The sequence below is a fragment of the Cydia amplana genome, chromosome Z (assembly GCF_948474715.1).
Source record: "Cydia amplana chromosome Z, ilCydAmpl1.1, whole genome shotgun sequence".
Lineage (NCBI taxonomy): Eukaryota > Metazoa > Arthropoda > Insecta > Lepidoptera > Tortricidae > Cydia > Cydia amplana.
The window spans coordinates 10,940,336-10,958,720 of NC_086096.1; the positions used below are offsets into that span (position 1 = coordinate 10,940,336).

At 37.4% G+C, this 18,385-nt stretch overlaps 1 protein-coding gene across 3 annotated transcripts; it reads left to right on the forward strand.

Moving 5' to 3' along the window:
* The first annotated feature begins 2,579 nt into the window (after nt 1-2,579).
* On the forward strand, nt 2,580-18,078 carry LOC134661342 (G-protein coupled receptor 52). Of its 3 annotated transcripts, none has more exons than XM_063517377.1 (4): nt 2,580-2,697; nt 12,554-12,733; nt 13,688-13,944; nt 16,788-18,075. In XM_063517377.1, the coding sequence occupies exons 2-4, from the start codon at nt 12,556-12,558 to the stop codon at nt 17,382-17,384; spliced, it is 1,032 nt and encodes a 343-aa protein (XP_063373447.1). In that variant the 5' UTR covers nt 2,580-2,697; nt 12,554-12,555; the 3' UTR covers nt 17,385-18,075. The 3 variants fall into 3 exon arrangements, with proteins under 3 accessions (XP_063373447.1, XP_063373448.1, XP_063373446.1); XM_063517378.1 differs by having other exon boundaries at nt 2,586-2,697; nt 12,539-12,733; nt 13,688-13,932; nt 16,788-18,078; XM_063517376.1 differs by having other exon boundaries at nt 2,586-2,697; nt 12,539-12,733.
* The last annotated feature ends 307 nt before the right edge of the window (nt 18,079-18,385 follow it).

Genomic DNA, 18,385 nt, shown 5'->3' on the forward strand with positions numbered 1-18,385 from the left:
CCGCAATGTGAAGGCCAGCCTGGCCTGAGCCACACTTATCCGTATTGACCCTACCTATTTTCTTTTACGTAATTTTAAATTTACTTTCAATTTATACATGTACATCATAGCACTAACACTTCTTCACTCACCTCGTCTTGATTTCATTGCAATAAAATTGTGTAGAAGAGAAAAACGAATTTGGAACTTATGTCAACGACGAATATGATTCAACCTTATGTTATTGACTTATTGTAACCACAAATAATATTATATAGCACTGTACGCTTTTGTGTTTAATAAAATGCTATCAGTTGAAATTACATCGAATTTTATTGCGTCTGCTCCTTTAGCACATCTCACGACGCGAACGATTCGCGCGTGAGGTAAGCTACCCAACTTTTTCTTATTAACCTTTTGGACGCCAATGACCGATATATACGCACCGCAGGTCCAACGCCAAAGACGGATTAATCGGTTACATACCACAGAGCAACATAAACCTACGTGCATATGCATAAAGTTCAATTTCAGTTTTGACACTTCGGTGACGTGGCGTCTGAGTGACAGCTTTTGTGTTTGACACGGCGTCGAAAAGGTTAACCCTCTGATCGCCAAAGACGTCAACTGCTGCGCGTGGTTACAGCCCAATGTCAACCTTCGTACATTCCGATATATAATCGTCTTACACTACAAGTACAGGGAAAATACTGACAACTCTAAATTAAAGAAAGAAGAAAAGAAGCCTGACCATGAATTATCTAATATATATTAGGTACTTGAAATAAAATTAATTTCTAACGAGGAGTTAATATTTATTGATTTCTTTTCATAAAATACTAATATTTACGTAGTTAAGATGCAAAAAATTAAGTTTATTCTTAAAAAAACAATGAAACTTATCATATTGTTTAAACAGAATCGGCCTTTTAAATCCCAGGAATCCGGGAAATATACCTACCTACCTATGTGTTATGTTATGACCAATGATGTTATATAACCATAGATAGGTTATACTCATACTTGAGGAGTACAAAAAATACTTCCATATTTATTTCTGTGCCTACGAAGAAATCTGTCATTTATGATTAATTTTCTCATACCATCCATCTTTGTCACACTCGTTGTTAAACATAAGGTCGTCTCTTTCTCTTTCGGTGTGCGGGAGCTCGCTAACACGTGCACATTTATCGCTTGTCCGACCGCGTCTAAAGGCAACTTGTCCAATTTGTCACAAGTTAAGCGCTTCAATTTTGGAACGCCTATAACCTATCTTGAGTTATAAATCATTGGTTATGACGTGGTTACGCCGTAGCGCTAGGAGTGCTACGGCCGTAGCAGAGAGGCGAATAATTTACGAGTAGCTACAGGTATACGTGACACATCATTGGGCCCGATTCGAATTTTGAAATAGACATCTGTTAGATATCTTTTAGACATCGCCAAGATACGATAACGATATGTTTAAGATCTAACCTGTCAAATTTGACATTTGCGCGATTCTGGAGATACTCTTGAACGATTTCCACAAGATATGGCTTAGAGATCCAATTCACATCTAATAGATGTCTAACGTAAAGTGACATTGGTTGTTCGAATTGCGCTGTAAAAGAGAACTAGTTGAAATCTAAACTATAACGTATCTAGAATGGATCTAGTACTTGTCGTCTCTTGTGAATATCTTGAAGTTCGAATACGGCATATTGTTACAGTTAGACCGAGATAACTTGGCAGCGATTTTGATAGTCCGGACTGTGCAAGTGTTATTATAAACGTCAAACTTCTATGAAATTATGACGTTTAAATAATAGGTAGGTACTAGCAGAGTTTGGGGTACCAAAATCGCTTCCAAAAACTTGGTCTAACTCTATTACTGATTTCATGAAAAAAAATAGGTACAGTTAGACCAAGAAAAGTCTGCAGCGGTTTTGATAGCCCACGCAGTGCAAGTGTTATTTACACGTCATAAATTCATAGAAGTTTGACGTTTAAAATGACACTTGCACTGCGTGGGCTACAAAATCGCTGCAGACTTTTCTCGGTCTGACTTCTAGGCACGTTAATTACAAATTATCACTGCAATATCAACGAGAGTGAGAGAAGAACACGAACTTTATAATTTGGCTAATATTCGTGTTGCATCCCTTTTGTTTTGTATGTCAAAGGAAAGAAATGCAATACGAATATTTTTTTAAATACAGCCATGTGATGTGCCAGAATGTGGGTGCTTTATAGCCAGGGGGTGTACAGTCGAATGTAAGAATTTCGTTTCGCTTGCTCATTCGATTAATTTGTTATGCATAAATACACTTATGATTTTCAGCATTCAAATATTCCCTGCTATGGTAAAACCATAACATTTTATACATTTGCGATGTTGACTTGTCGCCATCGTAATGGACGTTTTGAAGGCACCTTTGTGGGCATGAGAATCGCGGCTGACCCAATTTGCTGGCAAGGCTTCACTTTCTGTGATAAAAGTGCCTAAACGATGAATCGATGGTAGGGAGAGTATGCGAGGGGTCGGTCCCGCGAGGGGACTTGCGCGCGCCGTGTTCTCCGCAGCGCGCGGTCGCTACAGTGACAGCAGTCACCGTCGTGGAGCTGGCAGCGACACCCACCCGCGGACTCCGGGCGCAACACACGCGCGCGACGTCACTCCGCACGGTGCGCCGTCGCCGGCCATACCGCCCGCCGCCACTTCCGAGATGATTTGAAGTAAGTGCTCATAACTATTCCGATACCTACTTATAAAACTTTTCAACAACGTATGTAACAACTTTTTTTAAGTAAGGATGAAGTACCTAGGTATTTTGTTTTTTCGCAGTCGCAGTGTTCTACACCTAAAAGACGAAAGTCCCCCGCCGTGTTTGTGTTTGTTTGTATGTTCGCGATAAACTCAAAAACTGTTGAACGGATTTTCATGCGGTTTTCACCTAGCTATCAATAGAGTGATTCTTGAGGAAGGTTTAGGTGTGTAATTTGCTAAAGTTTTGTGCAGATTGGTTGAACTACCCGTGCAAAGCCGGGGCGGGATGCTATTTTGGAAAAAAAAACTTAACGCATTCACTGCCAACAACCCGCCAGGCGGGTGCACTATCCGTAGTCGCTTTTCGCTACATACGGTTTTGCCTATGTTACCGGCTACGCTCGTAGCGCGTAGCAAGCGCTGGCACTGAATATGTTAAGTTTGAAATTGAATGTTAGTGAGGTAAACATAATATGTATAAGTTGGTATTTTGTTAGTATCGATTGGCCGAAGGGTGCGGGGCGTGTTGACCTTGGAGCGCCCGGCCGCAAGCGAAGCTCCCAAGAGCTAACCTTGACTCCTGAATGCCTGCGCCGCGCCGCCCTCCCTAACAATAACACAGTGCATACCTAAGTGCCACTGTGCCGCACTTATTTCTTACCCTTATTTATGTTCAAGACCACATTTCTACGTCTTAACCCTTAAATGCATAGTGATGCATTTATACACACAACATAAACATCAAATGTTATGCATTATTAAACAAATTCTATTTGTTCTTGTATATTATTTCAATAGTAAAACTAATAAATTTTCCGAATTATTACATAAATTTACGCAGTATTTTAATTTATAAAAGTTACATTTGTTTATAGACGAAATGTCGGAAAACTTGGAAAAACCTGGAAGTTGATGATTTTTAGTATGTGATTTTGGGCAGATTTTTCGGGGTTTGTAATTATTTTATATTTACAAATTTTATCATAGGAACATCACAAATAGTGTACCTTTCTGTTGGCAGTTAAGATTTTTCCTGTACCCCTTACTAATAGCTATATATTTCCAAAAATATGATTTAGACTATGCAACTTTTAACACTGATTTCCCAGTGAAAATCGATGATATATTTTTTTTTACTATTTTTCCTAGAAACGGCAAACAATTATGTGATATATATATTAATTTCGGGCAAAACGAAAAAATCATGCATTTAAGGGTTAATCAATAAAATGTGCCGACTGACTATGTTACAGATTTGCGTATGAAAGAGACTTCGTCGTTATACATCGTAGGTAATTGTTCATTCAGGATATCAATTAGGTTAAGTTAAACGTTTCCTATTATATTTTTCAATGTTCATTCTAATCGCAAAATTCCGACAGTTCATACCAGATTTGTTTATTTCATGTATTATTATTTATTTTTTTCTATTTCTCGCCCTATCGTGTCGATTGGTCCCATTTCTGTCAAAATTGCTGATAGGATCCAAGTGGAATTGAGGGAACTCCTGACATCCTATAAGCATGTTTAGTAGTTTAATCAACAAACCAAGCATTTGCATTTAAATTAAACCATTTGGTGAAGTACACAAAATATGTGGTATACCTACCTCACTGCTACAAGAATGGAACTTAGCAATTTAGGCGTTTGAGAGTGCTTGAGGCAAATTGGCACCGAACCTGAAAACCATACAATGATCAACAGAACACCGTAAAGAAATGATATATAGTTCTTGTGTTAAATGTGTTTTTCAATTAAAAGACACATCAAGATTGTTTACCTTATTTCTAATGCTAATAAAAACGAACTACAGTAGGTAAATGTTAACGTTTCGACTATCAGTTGTCATAGTAATGACAGTAGTCATTAGTAGACTTTTCACCACACCAGCCCGTAAAGGCTCTCTTTATCCTACAAAAACGGATGAGAAAGTTGCAGTTTATTCATCACAGTCCACAAGAGTGACAAAGTGAGTTGATACAAATTTTGAGTTGCCTTCTCATGTTGGCTGATAGAATGGACTTTTAAATGATGTTTAAATAATAAATATTTTATATTATTCATTTTTACAGTTAGTATTTTCCTCGAGTTGTTGTGGTAAAAAATGTTTGCGTCTCACAGTCTGATAGCAAAGTTTGTTTAACCCTCGTGCCTTGAAACCCTCTCAACTCTTAAGATTACACTTTACAAACCACTCGCTAGGCTCGTGATTCAATTTTGAAATCTTTCGCTTACCTACTCAGATATCAATATTAGCACAAGGGATTAAACAACAACTTTGCCCACTTGTAAAAAAACTAGTGTGGCCTTTTCTAATGTTTAGTGAATTAGGATTTTTGATAAAAAAATGTTGTTTATGCTGTGCTTGCTGTGCGAGTTTGATATTCATAATATGTTTGCTATTTACCATAGATACGTAGAAACTGCGTGTAATTAACGTATTATTAACACGTTCACTAAGGGACAAATCTTGGTGAACTTTAAACTGGTGCGGTTGAGATCGAATCAGCCCAAACCTAAGCTCATTTACAGTGCGGGTGAGGCCTTATGGATCTCAAATTTCAGTAGTTACTTACATCCTTCATAATTTTGCCTAGACAAGGATTAGGTGTTTTCTTTTTTGTGCTCTTCATTTGTCAGTAAATGTTTAAAATACACTTAGCTTCGCCCTTAGTTCTGACCTCTGGTTAAAGAAAAAATACCTAAAGAATTTTTGAGGTCTTTTAGGCCTCAAAACGCACTAAATTTGATCTAAGTCTAGTGAAGGGAATGGCAGTTATCGCTAAATTATCGATAATAAATCATCATCTCGTCGACCATCTTCGATACAATATCTCAGACGCCATCTTAAGTTAATCTAATGCATTTATGCTATATTTATTATTTCGAGTTCGAGCAAGTAAGATTAGCGGCCCAGTGGATGACACTATAAGGAGGGAATTCACACATTTTTACAAATAACTTCTGAACTATACATACCGACTGCATGCCTGTGCAAATATCTAAAGCACTTCTTTCTGCATGCTATGCGGACAATAAAATGTATTATATTCTTACTATTGTCAAATTATTTCAGTTTTCTGCTATCTCTCAAATTGTACCAGTGAATGATTGATGTTGATTTTGGATTATATTAAATTATTAATAGCGTTATCATTATTTATTTGGGTTCCGTACCGCACTATTTAAATTTATTAAAACACTATTTAATTCACACTTGCAAAGACGAACTGAAACACTATCGATCGGTCACGATCGTTTTCGTATTTAGGTTATATATCTATTATTTAATTATTTACGTGAAACACGCTGGCTCTGTATCGACAACTATGACCGCACTAACGTTAAGCGGTCGACTCCCGCGCCGCCCGCGTCCCGCTCAGTGCGGCCTTGAGGTCACTTTCTTGAGGCGTACATAAACCTCAACCCGCACTGTGTGGATAAAATATGTACCCAGTGCGTTCGAGGTTTATTTTGACCTCAAACATTTTTTTTGTACCAACGAGTCCGGGTTTGAATAACATAAAGAAATGTATATTTGTCTTTATCGTGCGCTTTGTAAGTAAACGGCGACAGCTCCCGCACGAGAGAGATAACACGAACTTTTAGCCCCGCACCAGCGTGTAGTCGAGCTTGGGGCGGTTTTGCCTCAAGCCGCAGTGAACGTGTTTTAATAAGACCTCTAAAAATATTGTTGATATCATTTGAACAATAAAGTTGTAATGTCTAGCATAACAACTTTATTGACCCACTCGTTCAACTGGAAGCTACAAAATGCATACAATAAATAGAGCAGAAATAAAATAACATCATAATTCCAAACATAGGTACAACCACAGGGATCGGACCTGGGTGATCTAGCCTAATATATACATATTGGGCTAGGTCACCCACATTATCTTTATTAATTTTTTAGGTATTAGTTTTAGTTTTGTAGGTAGTTTTAATTTTAGGTTAATTTTTATTTTAAGTTTGTTATTAATTATGTTTATGGTTTTAATAAAAATACGGTACAATTTTGTCTTAATTACATAAAATATTCGAATAGTCCTTGTCCATGTCAAGGCAAGCTTAAGTTTAGCGGCGTCGCAGCTGGCAGAACAAACAAGCCACGTAAATACCTCGTGAATAATAAAGTGTTTCTAACGACCGCTCGCCCCTGGCGGCGGGCAGCGGGCGGTGGCAGCGGGTGGCCGCCCTTGCACGCCACACGTGTACTGCCTCAAAACATAACCTGCCATTTACTTATTTATCGTTAATAAGGACATCCAGCACATTGTATACTTTAGCAAAAAAGGCGGCTAATTTAAAACATTTAGGCGTGAAGGGTCAGTTTTAATAAACATAAAATGCACTTCGAATTAATAACAACGACTTAATATTTACAGAGTGAATAGTTGCATTTTATTATTTTATAGGCTCTATTTTATTATGCTCGAACATCCCAATGCAGTCAGCAATAACGGCATTTGTTTATCTAGAGCCAGACGTGAAAGCTACGATATAAAAAGACTACCGGATAAAAATGGCACGGAATATTTCCCTAAAATCAGTGCAATTTTCTACTAATAAATGCAGAAACGGTTTACAATTGATATGAAGGTAGAATGTGAGATTGAAAATGAATTTCACTAGCAGCGGCTATGTAGGTCAAGTGTTGAAGGAATGAATAAATGTAGGTAGGTTGTGTGAATAAGCGTGCGCTGGGGATGTCATATCCAATTCATGGAACAGGGTTAATCCTGGCTTTGCTTAGGAAGTGCAATTCACGGATAATTGAACATGCAACTGTGCCGTGTAGACTAATTAGTCTGTACATTCCGGTTTTGATATTCGAGGACTAATTCGAATAGTAGGTAGCATTCCTGTTTGTCCCTTTGACAAATGGGAATAAGTACCTACACCTAAATTTAGTTAATTGTATTAAAATATTCAGCGACACGTCGCGAGACTGAATTATATTAAAGATACATGATTAATAAATATCTAAGCAACATCAGTTTGGCAGATTAAAGACAGGGAGGATTTTATTAATAATCTCCAACCTAGATAATAAATCTTGCTTGAGGAGAGTTGAGCGTCGCCCAGGCACAAAGTTAAGATTTAGCTGAAAAGAGTTAGTTAAATTGTGAGGCAAAGTGGCAAATAGCTACTAAATACGATATTTATGCAATTTGAACCAGTTGAGTAGAACACCTTATTGCAAAAACTTCGAAGTCCTTTATCAAAGAATTACATATATGTGATTAAAAAATTAGGTTTCCGGGCTGGAAAGGTAGTTATTATTTAGGGCTGCATTCTGAGTATCTATCTTGCGGGCTCAACACGGTTCCATTTTTATCGACTATCACTATGCCCGTCACTTTCGCACTTACATACTTGTTAGAGCGTGACAGGCATGGTGATAAACGATAAAAATGCGACCGTGCTACTAGGGTTGGTAATCCTAATAAAGTAAATGAACGTTGAACTGTAAATAATGTACCTACAGTAGAGTTAAATTTTTGCTTGTAAAGTAGTATTGGGAAATAACACATTAGTAGCTGTTGTAAAGTTACTTGGACCACATCTGATGACCTGTGTAGGTAATGCCAGTGAGAGGAGCGTCGACATACTTAGGGCGTGTAATCCATCAGTGGAGGTCAGAATTATTAACCCCTTTGCTGACCTGCCATTGAATAAGTACTCTACTCTAAAGTCTTGCCTTTTTTATAGGGCTATATCTAAGACTAGAGATTGTTTGTTATAACTTGGGGGTAGTAAAGTACTACCCCCAACAGTATTATTTAACATTTGTGAACTGCAAGCAGCAGATGACTGAATTTTATTTTATAAATAGGTCCGCCTAGGGGTGTAGCGCGCGAACCGGGTCAACAGCCGGGTACGAAATAGGGCAGGCACAGTTAGTACCTACATACGAGTACATATATGTACTACCTATATGTCTTGGTTCTAAATATAGGTACGCAGTAAACTAGAATATAAGAGGTGGATGGGTAATAATACTAATAATATTCCGGAAAAAATTAGAGGCAATAAGTATGAAAACCAATTTCGTTGTGAAGATAGCTAAGCGTAATTAGCTTAAATGTTAATAACTGGGATGTTTATTGCTTACGGGCGTGATGAGCTAAAAACGACGTAGATAGGTAATGACCAAGTCGAGTGCGAGTCTAGGTAGAGTGCGAGGGAATCAGTTCTGCGCGGTCATGCCCTATTAATATTTAAACAGTTTATTTATACAACGTGACTTACGAGGATACCGAAACATTTTAACCGTTTATGATGATATATTTCATACTGATCATATTTAAAGACTAAAATGCCTAGTTTTTATTTTTATTGTAACTCAAAGCACAAAACACCTTTTTGATGGCGATGTTACCACTATGGGGCCTATTCTATAGTTATTTTCACCTCAGCAGCTCGAACAAGGGTACTTTGCTACTTAAAAACAGTGAGCAAAATCGTATTTTGCTCACTGAGTGAGACAAAATGAGCAAAATGCGATTTTGCTCACTGTTTTTAAGTAGCAAAGTACCCTTGTTCGAGCTGCTGAGGTGAAAATTTAATTGTTGGTATATCTTAAGAAAACATGAGTGAATAGAGGTAAGTGATGAAGAAGGAATACATTTTTCGGGTTCTCTAATATGTTCTCACTGCTGAGGTGAAAAATGTTGTGTACTCAGTGTACTACACGAGATCAAAGTTATTTACATCTCGTGCGCTTTTGAGTCCCTTACTACGCTCAAGATTCTAAATTAGATCTAGAATAAAATAAATCTAAATTAGATCTAAATTAGATTCTAAATTAGATCTAAATTAGAATTAGATATAAATTAGATTTTAATTATTATAGAATCTTTCGCTTGCACGGGACTCAAAATAAGCACTCGAAGAAATATCAAACTTTGATCTCTTGTTTTATTGATATGTATAGGTAAGTAATAGGTATATTAGGAACATATTAAAAAGTGTCCGTAACACTTTGCAAAAACTAGGTTTTACGAAGTGGTAATAGTATTTTATGCAACCGTTGTTTAAGAGAGGTCAAAAAAGGCGAGTGGCGTGAGTAACAATTTGAGGGGAAGCCGAAAATTGTTAATAAAGACGCCACGAGTATTTTTTGGCTGAGTTAAACAACGTTAACGTTGCATACAATATTTTTTCTACGACCAAGCACTTGCTTTGAAATAAAATTGTAAATTTAACAAATATTTTTCATTCAAGGAGTATCAAAGAATGAAGGGTACGGGTGGGAAAAGAATGAATGAAATAAATAAAAAACATGTCTATGGTTCACTCATCTATCAGAGATGACAATTAAAATTAGGTTGGCAACAATGTGTTTCATACAATATTTTTTAAGTGGTGATTACACGAAGTATCGTAAAAGTGCCAAAAACATACTGCGTGTATGCACAAATACCTACTTTTTTGGGGAATAGACTAAAGACTTTATTAAATTATACAACGGGACTTAATCGCGTATCTAAGTTTTCCACATGGAATCCAGTCATTAGTAAATGTAAGCGTAAACGAATATCGACAGTCGATAAATCGAATATCGTTAGTGTTGTGTGTCGACAGAGTGACATCCCTAGTGCGCAAAACGTTCAAGCGGATAAACAAGACCAAGTGCGGGTAGTTCGAAAAACTCGCGCGGTTAGACGATGCTGATGTCAACTTAAGCCAGTCTTCTCCGAGACCACGGGGACAACGCCGTCCTCGAAACGTCAAATCTTAAAACTTAGATACGCGATAAATCCCGTTGTATAGTTTAATAATGTGTAAAAATCGTGAAAGTTTAAATCAGTGTTAGACTAAAGACTTGTCTTGACAACTATAGGATAGGGGTTTAAAGGTGTGTGCACGAGAAACCCTTTAAATGAGAAATAAAAGTACGGTAGTTGAAAAAATAACTAACTTTACCACTCTAATCGTGTCAATGGCGGTGTCCTAGTCGGGCGTTTTTAGGGTTCCGTACCCAAAGGGTAAAAACGGGACCCTATTACTAAGACTCCGCTGTCCGTCCGTCCGTCCGTCCGTCCGTCACCAGGCTGTATCTCACGAACCGTGATAGCTAGAAAATTTGAACATTTGAAATTTTCACAGATGATGTATTTCTGTTGCCGTTATAACAACAAATACTAAAAACAGAATAAAATAAAGATTTAAGTGGGGCTCCCATACAACAAACGTGATTTTTGACCGAAGTTAAGCAACGTCGGGCGGGGTCAGTACTTGGATGGGTGACCGTTTTTTTGCTTGTTATACTCTATTTTTTGTTGATGGTGCGGAACCCTCCGTGCGCGAGTCTGACTCGCACTTGGCCGGTTTTTTTTTGTCCCCTACACTTTTTTTTCAAATTTGGGATTTTTTATGTTAATTTCTACTCAGAATCACGAGCTCTTTCTATTCTATTAGGAGAAAAAAAGTGTCCCAAAATTTCCATACATTTTTCGATCTTTCCATTCCGCGACCGCCATACAAAGTCTATGAAAAATGGTGACGTAAATAATGGAAATAAAAACCTTAGGACACTTTTTTTCTCCTATTAGGATAGAAAGAGCTCGTGATTCGAAATAACATAAAAAATCCCAAATACGAAAAAAAAGTGTAGGGGACAAAAAAAAAACGCCCAATCATCAAGATACACCAACGGCATTGACAAATCGATTACGCTTCCGGCTGTATATTTATACTAAAGTGTCATTCAATAGAACTTGCTAACTATGTAAACAAAACTTACTTGTAATTTGACATTCAGTGTCAATTTTAGTATGGCGGTTTGTTTACATAGTTTGCAAGTTCTATTGAATGGCACTTTATACTATTTTATACTGTTTTTATTAGTATTTAAGAGGCCGGTATCGATTTTAGTCGCAAAAACGTAAAATTGATAGATTTAGTCGATGAAATTGTACACCTTTTGTTACGTAATAGAAATAACAAGTACTGGTATCTATTAGCACGTCTTCTTATCTTGCATTTGTACAGATCATTTTTTTGAAAACTGACTCACTAAATTAGTAATGATTTTTTTTCTGATGGACGTTTAGGTAAACGCGCGTGAAGCACTGATTTAGTCGATCTTATTTGTAAATTTCGTAAAGTTTGGACTGCTAAAAATGGTAATTTTGTATTACACATATCCTATACTCCAACTTGCATAGACTACATTTTTGTTATATGATACTGAACGAGAGTAAATGAAAGTTATACGAAATCAATTTTCACCAGAAATTACTTCAAAACAAGTGAACATTTTTCGTGAAAATCGACTTAATTTCAACGTAATATTGATACTTAAACAATCTACAACATTTCCTGAAACTGTTCTTATACATCATTTTTTATAATTTATAACTATAATTTTATGATGAATTTTTAAAAACTGCCCCTTCTCGTCACATATTGCCGGTGACGCACGCTCGGGACCATATTATTAAAAGGCAAGATGAGAAGACGTGTTAATAGAAACCAATACTTGTTATTTAGATATTACGTAACAAAAGGAGTACAATTTCAACGACTAAATCTATCAATTTGACATTTTGGCTCTAAAATCGTTAACGGAGCCTTAACTCTTAACAAAATTTTGGTGGTAACTACTGGCAATAAAAATTCCCAGTAGTTACCACTAAACCGACTTAGTGGTAACTACTGGGAATATTTTTTCCCAGTAGTTACCAGTGGTAAAAGGTGGGAAAAAAATTCCCAGTAGTTACCACTGGTAACAACTTGGTGGTAACTAGTGTGAATAACCCGATAAAAGACATGTGTGTTACTGCGCGATAACGTTTGTAGTTGTGTTGTCGGCAGGTATGCCTGCGAGGATGATGAGCGCGCGGGCGGGCGCGGGCGCGGGCGGCGAGGTGAGCGTGGCCGACAGCCCGCTGGCCACGCTCGAGTCCCTCGCGCAAGCCGCCGTCATCGCCGTCATGGGCGTCGCCATTGTCATCTCCAACCTCCTCATCATTGCTGCCTTCCTTAATTTCAAAGGTATCCTTTATACACACGAGTTTCGCATGCCAGCACCATTCACCAGCTTAACTTAAATTACCTTATTACGGCGCATGACACACACACGCCGGAGACATGGAAGCCAATTCAGTTGCATTTTGAAATCAAGATGATATCTAAATGATGTTATTTTGTTATCATTCGCCCGTGTGCTTGCTTTCGCCAATATATGTAGACGTATGGACAAGTACGAGCTTAATGAGTTCCCACGTTTTCATACTTTTCGAACAGTACAGAAAAAATGGCTAACAAAATTAATGTTACATAAAGTATTACTCTACTTAGGTAGAGTAATACTTTATGTAACATTAATTTATCTAACATTACATTAATCTAACATTTACAATCATAAACTATAATATTAATACACAATTTCATGTATCTACTTACCGCTAGAGTAGTAGTATGCCTTTAGGCTTTGTCGTGAAAAGTTTTCTTAAATACATACTTAAATATAAAACTGGTGTAAAGCTATTGAATATTTGGCTATTTCTAAAGAATAGGATTACGCAAAATCATAAGGTTTCTCGTAAACGTTTCATCCGCTTGTCCGCGGATTATCAACGTGTCATTCAGGTGCGACTTAGTGCCGCTCTCGGTAACATTGCGTTTCTTTATACTTACCTGACTTACCTCTTAAAGTTACACAAAGGTCAAGAAAAGTATTTTATCTAAAATTGAATCGAATATTGCTTAATTATGTTTAAAGTAAATGACTGGGTCTAGCGCATTGACAGCACAGATGTCATAACTTTTTAAATTAGGAAGGGGATACCCTTTCATTTCAGCGGTATATACCTTTGAAAGGGAATCCCCTTCCTAGAGCTATTAAGTGCTACTCGATAAACGACTAACAAAAGCCATTTTAAAGCTTTTTTCTGGGAAGGGGTGGACGGATCCCTGTTCTAAATATATTTAATTTTCTTGTTCCAGGTCTCTCGAACGAGGTGATTAATTACTACCTCTTATCGCTGGCTGTGGCCGATCTATTGTGTGGGTTGTTCGTGGTGCCTTTATCCGTATACCCAGCCATAACTGGTCGCTGGATGTTCGGCGACCTAATGTGCCGCCTGGCAGGATACGTGGAAGTAACTCTGTGGTCCGTCTCAGTCTACACTTTCATGTGGATATCGGTGGACCGATACCTGGCCGTCAGGAAGCCTCTCCGATATGAGACGGTTAGTGCGACGGTAGTTATCTTTTTCAATACCTCTTTTGTGGACGTAGTAGTGATGTATTCACAACTAGAAACTCCTTTAAAAATAAAAACGACACACACGCCTTGAATCATCTGTGACATACACCATTGCTCCTCAAAAACTTAATACCTACATAACTGATTTCAGAGATATCGGGTTTCTACACCTCACGTTCTAACAAAATTATTATCTAAAAATTATATTCCGCTGAAATAATTATCGTAGTACCTACCTACCTATTTTGAGTATAAAATTAAGCTAACCAAGCTTACCTAACAAACACCCAAAATACCCAAATATAGAAATTATTATCTTGTGAGTTTTGGTGTAGAACTGTAGATTGAAACCTTGTAGCGTAAATATTAAGCGTTCGTAGTATTAACATTTTTAAACAAAGGTATTGTTAGATCAGAATTTAAGCGCCCCTCTAGATTGATGTGTGTCTTTTTTATTTTTAAAAAGCCTATTATCCTTGCAATCTGATTAAATATTGTATATACTACATGACTTATTTAAATATACAGGGTTCCTAAGTACAGAATCGATTAATAGGATAATAGATCTGTGGTCCATTAGAGCAAGTGTTTTATTTATTTATTATAATATTTCCTAAATATATGCATACAGTAAAATTTTATTACTTCAGAGTGCTCTTTTCCAATTTTCATTTGCATGATGTGGTGAGACTAAATGGCACCGAACACATCGTTCTTAACTTCCAAAGGACTTTTTGGACAGGGGACGAAAAAGTATTGTTTAATTTTATTTAACACTATTTAGCTGGTTTTCTGCCCTTGCTGTACTTGGTCCTAAAGGAGTGTAGTCGCATTGCACTTACTGTGCTGTGTAGTATATATGTTTAGTTTTATTTAACTCAATTGCGGATGCTGAGTTATTACGTTTTTTGTGAATCGATGTATGATTACCCCCTTCTAACGATGCATGCCTCTTTTGTAAATATTTTTGCTGCTCTAACTACAGAACGTTTAATTAAACGAAGTGAATAGAAAAATGTACGAGATGACAAAAAAGTTGAAAGGAATTCATTTGATAAACGGCGTGACTGTTTTTCTTTTGCCTAGCGCACATATATTCGATTGATTAATATTTAGGTAACGTAGTAATCGATTAGGAACCTACCCTAGTATATTTTAGGGAAATCGGTTAAAACAAGCAGTGTATGTCTATAATCGAACCGTGTGCACTAAGCGCTAGGGCAGAGGTCGGCAAACTTTTTAAGGAAATATCAAACCGCGGTAGGGATCATTATTTTAACAAAAGTTGTTTTAATATCTAATTTATCTAGTAAAACATTTTTGGCGTCTTATAGATCCACAATTACGGACAGGTCCAAAGAGCCGCATTTAGACCTGTCCGGTTTGTCGACCCCTGCACTAGGTGGTTTCTGTGTAGTGTTGTAAAGAGTGATTTTAGATTGAGGCATAGATAACGAAGTAAGGTTATTGCATACATCAGCAAAGGCCCTTGCCACGAACTATGTATGTATGTAGGTACTTTAATAAAGCCTTGGACATACTACAAGCGAGGGAGTAGAACGGTAAAGGGATGTACGCAACAAAAACATTTAATTTCAAGCATTTGATGGATTTAAAGATAAATCAGAATCAAAATCATGAACATAAAGAGCAACGAGGTGCAATAGTTATTTACATACGCACGAAAAGTGCTATTTTACGCACTAGTGCGGAAAATAGCCCCATATGTACTGTAAATATGTTTACAGTACATATGGTCCTATTTTCCCGCACTAGTGCGTAAAATAGCACTTTTCGTGCGATGTCAAAAGTTTAAAGGGCCATATGTACTGTAAAACGTTGTACGTTACACGTGCGAAAAGGCAATTCGCAACTCGTGCCGATTTAAAACACTACCTTCGGTCGTGTTTTAAATTAATTTTCACCTCAGCAGCTCGAACAAGGGTACTTTGCTACTTAAAAACAGTGAGCAAAATCACATTTTGCAAAGTTTTGCTGTCTCACTCAGTGAGCAAAATGCGATTTTGCTCACTGTTTTTAAGTAGCAAAGTACCCTTGTCCGAGCTGCTGAGGTGAAAACTTAATTTTTGGTATATCTTAAGAAAACATGAGTGAATAGGTAAGTGATGAAGAAGGAATACATTTTTCGGGTTCTCTAATATGTTCTCACTGCTGAGGTGAAAAGTTTTGTGAACTACACGAGATCAAAGTTATTTACATCTCGTGCGCTTTTGAGTTCCTTACTACGCTCAAGATTCTAAATTAGATTCACGAGCGTAGCGAGTATAGAATCTTTCGCTTGCACGGGACTCAAAATAAGCACTCGAAGAAATATCAAACTTTGATCTCTTGTTGTACAAATAACTATTATCGCCACTCGTTTCGAATTTCCTCTTTTCCGCACTTGTATCGTAAATAACTATTTTGCATGCATTGCATAACCTTTACTGACTACTGATCTCGCAAAAAAATAAATAGGCAATACGATTGCTAGTGCACACGTTTTGTACGAGTCCCCGCCGAGAAAGCGGTCAATTCAGGGCTTGATTATTCACCAAATAACTATACGTGAATACGAGTATGATGGACTCACTTTTATCGTGTATCGTTGCATGCATCGTAAACACATTTTCTACGGCGCCTTACAGTGCCATCTACAGTAGCTGTCAAAATTGAATTCTAAAACTATATTTGTCAATCAATGAATCTTTGAAAATGTGACAAACGATTAAAGTGCGACCATCTTGGGTCCGCTAGTTTCACTTCCGTGCCATGTTTTCGGTATACCGTGGCATAATCAATTTCGTGTTACTAAGCCCAGTCGCTTACAACGTTCAGGTACAAACTCGCACTCGAAGTCAGTGCTGGATGGTGTTCACTTGGATATCAGCGGCAATGCTCTGTTGCCCGCCACTGCTAGGCTACAAGAAGGAAGCTAACTTCGACAAGGAGACCTTCATCTGCATGCTGGACTGGGGCACCACGTACGCCTACACTGCCACTCTCGGAATTCTCGTCCTAGGGCCGAGCGTAATCTCTATCGTTTATAATTACTTCTATATATTTTCAATGAAACGAAAGCTGAACAGTGGTGCACCTATTCACGATAAAGAATATGCAACTGCTTTAGCGGAGAACCTCGCTAACCCTAGCCACTGGATGAGCTTTATTCTCGTGTCAGCTTTTTGGCTTAGCTGGGCGCCTTACGCCGGGGTCAGGCTGTACGAGTACATCACTTCTCAGGAACTTAAGATTCCGATGCTGCACTTCGGTGTCGTGTGGCTTGGAATATTAAACTCCTTTTGGAAAATAGTAATTTTAATCTCTTTAAGTCCACAGTTTCGATTAGCTCTCAGAATACTTTGCTTAACAGCCTGCTGTCGCACTAAGGGCCGGTTACAAGCCGAGCTTATAGGTATGGATAACGACGACTGAATCATCTTTTCGTCTACTGTTACGTAAAACAAATTGAAACTTTAATAACATAGGTACCTACATATATTATTAAGAGACAAAGAGTGCGCATTACCTGGCGGTGCAAAACAAGAGTTTTGGTTGTGTAGTATTGAATATGTACCTACGTCTGTTAGTTCGATAGAGGTAAATGCAACCGTGTTTGTAATTGAACAGTGCCTGATAATAATAATAATACAATAAAAGTCCAAGAGTTATATCGTCGCCGCTTTTGCTCGTTTGGGTAATTCCAGTAGTAAGTACCTAATCTCGAGATTATCGCTCAATATAGATTATTGTTTCTTCTCTTTGTCTCTAGTACATTTTTATGAATAGTTTTTAACATAGCTTGGCGATAAATTAATACTTACCTACTACACTATGGCATTTATAGTTATCAATATTCTATATGAGGCATTTGTTTGCAATAACCTCAAGTCTCTTTTTTTGTAAATCGTAGTGCGTGCCCTTTCGTGATAGTTTCATATAAGATGGTCATATAAGGGTGCCTTTTAAGATATTTTGTAGGCTTGAATGACCCATCACTCGCATCAGAACAATATATTTTAATTAAATACCATATTTTCTTAGTCGAATCATAAGTTCTATTACAAGTCATTTTATGAATGATAAAATCTTAACTACCTGCAGCATAGCGCGTTGATTCGCAGTGAACAACACTGTATAAGAAATTAGAGATAAGTAATTAGATTAGTTTAGTACATATAAGCTTTTCAACCATAATGCGGATCTTGAGATTTGTAGCAGTGGCTGAGGATGCAACCGCGAATAGTGTTCATCTCAACGTGAAAAGATCAGCCTTTCAATCGTTTCTCTAAATAATAAGTAGTAAAACGATATTACGTTTATTGTATTAATATACTTTTAAAAGAACTAATGAGCTACCAAAGAGACCTTTCACACTATCCAATACGATCCCAGCCGAGACGCCGAGAGTTTGTGACTGTCTATAGGTACCTAGT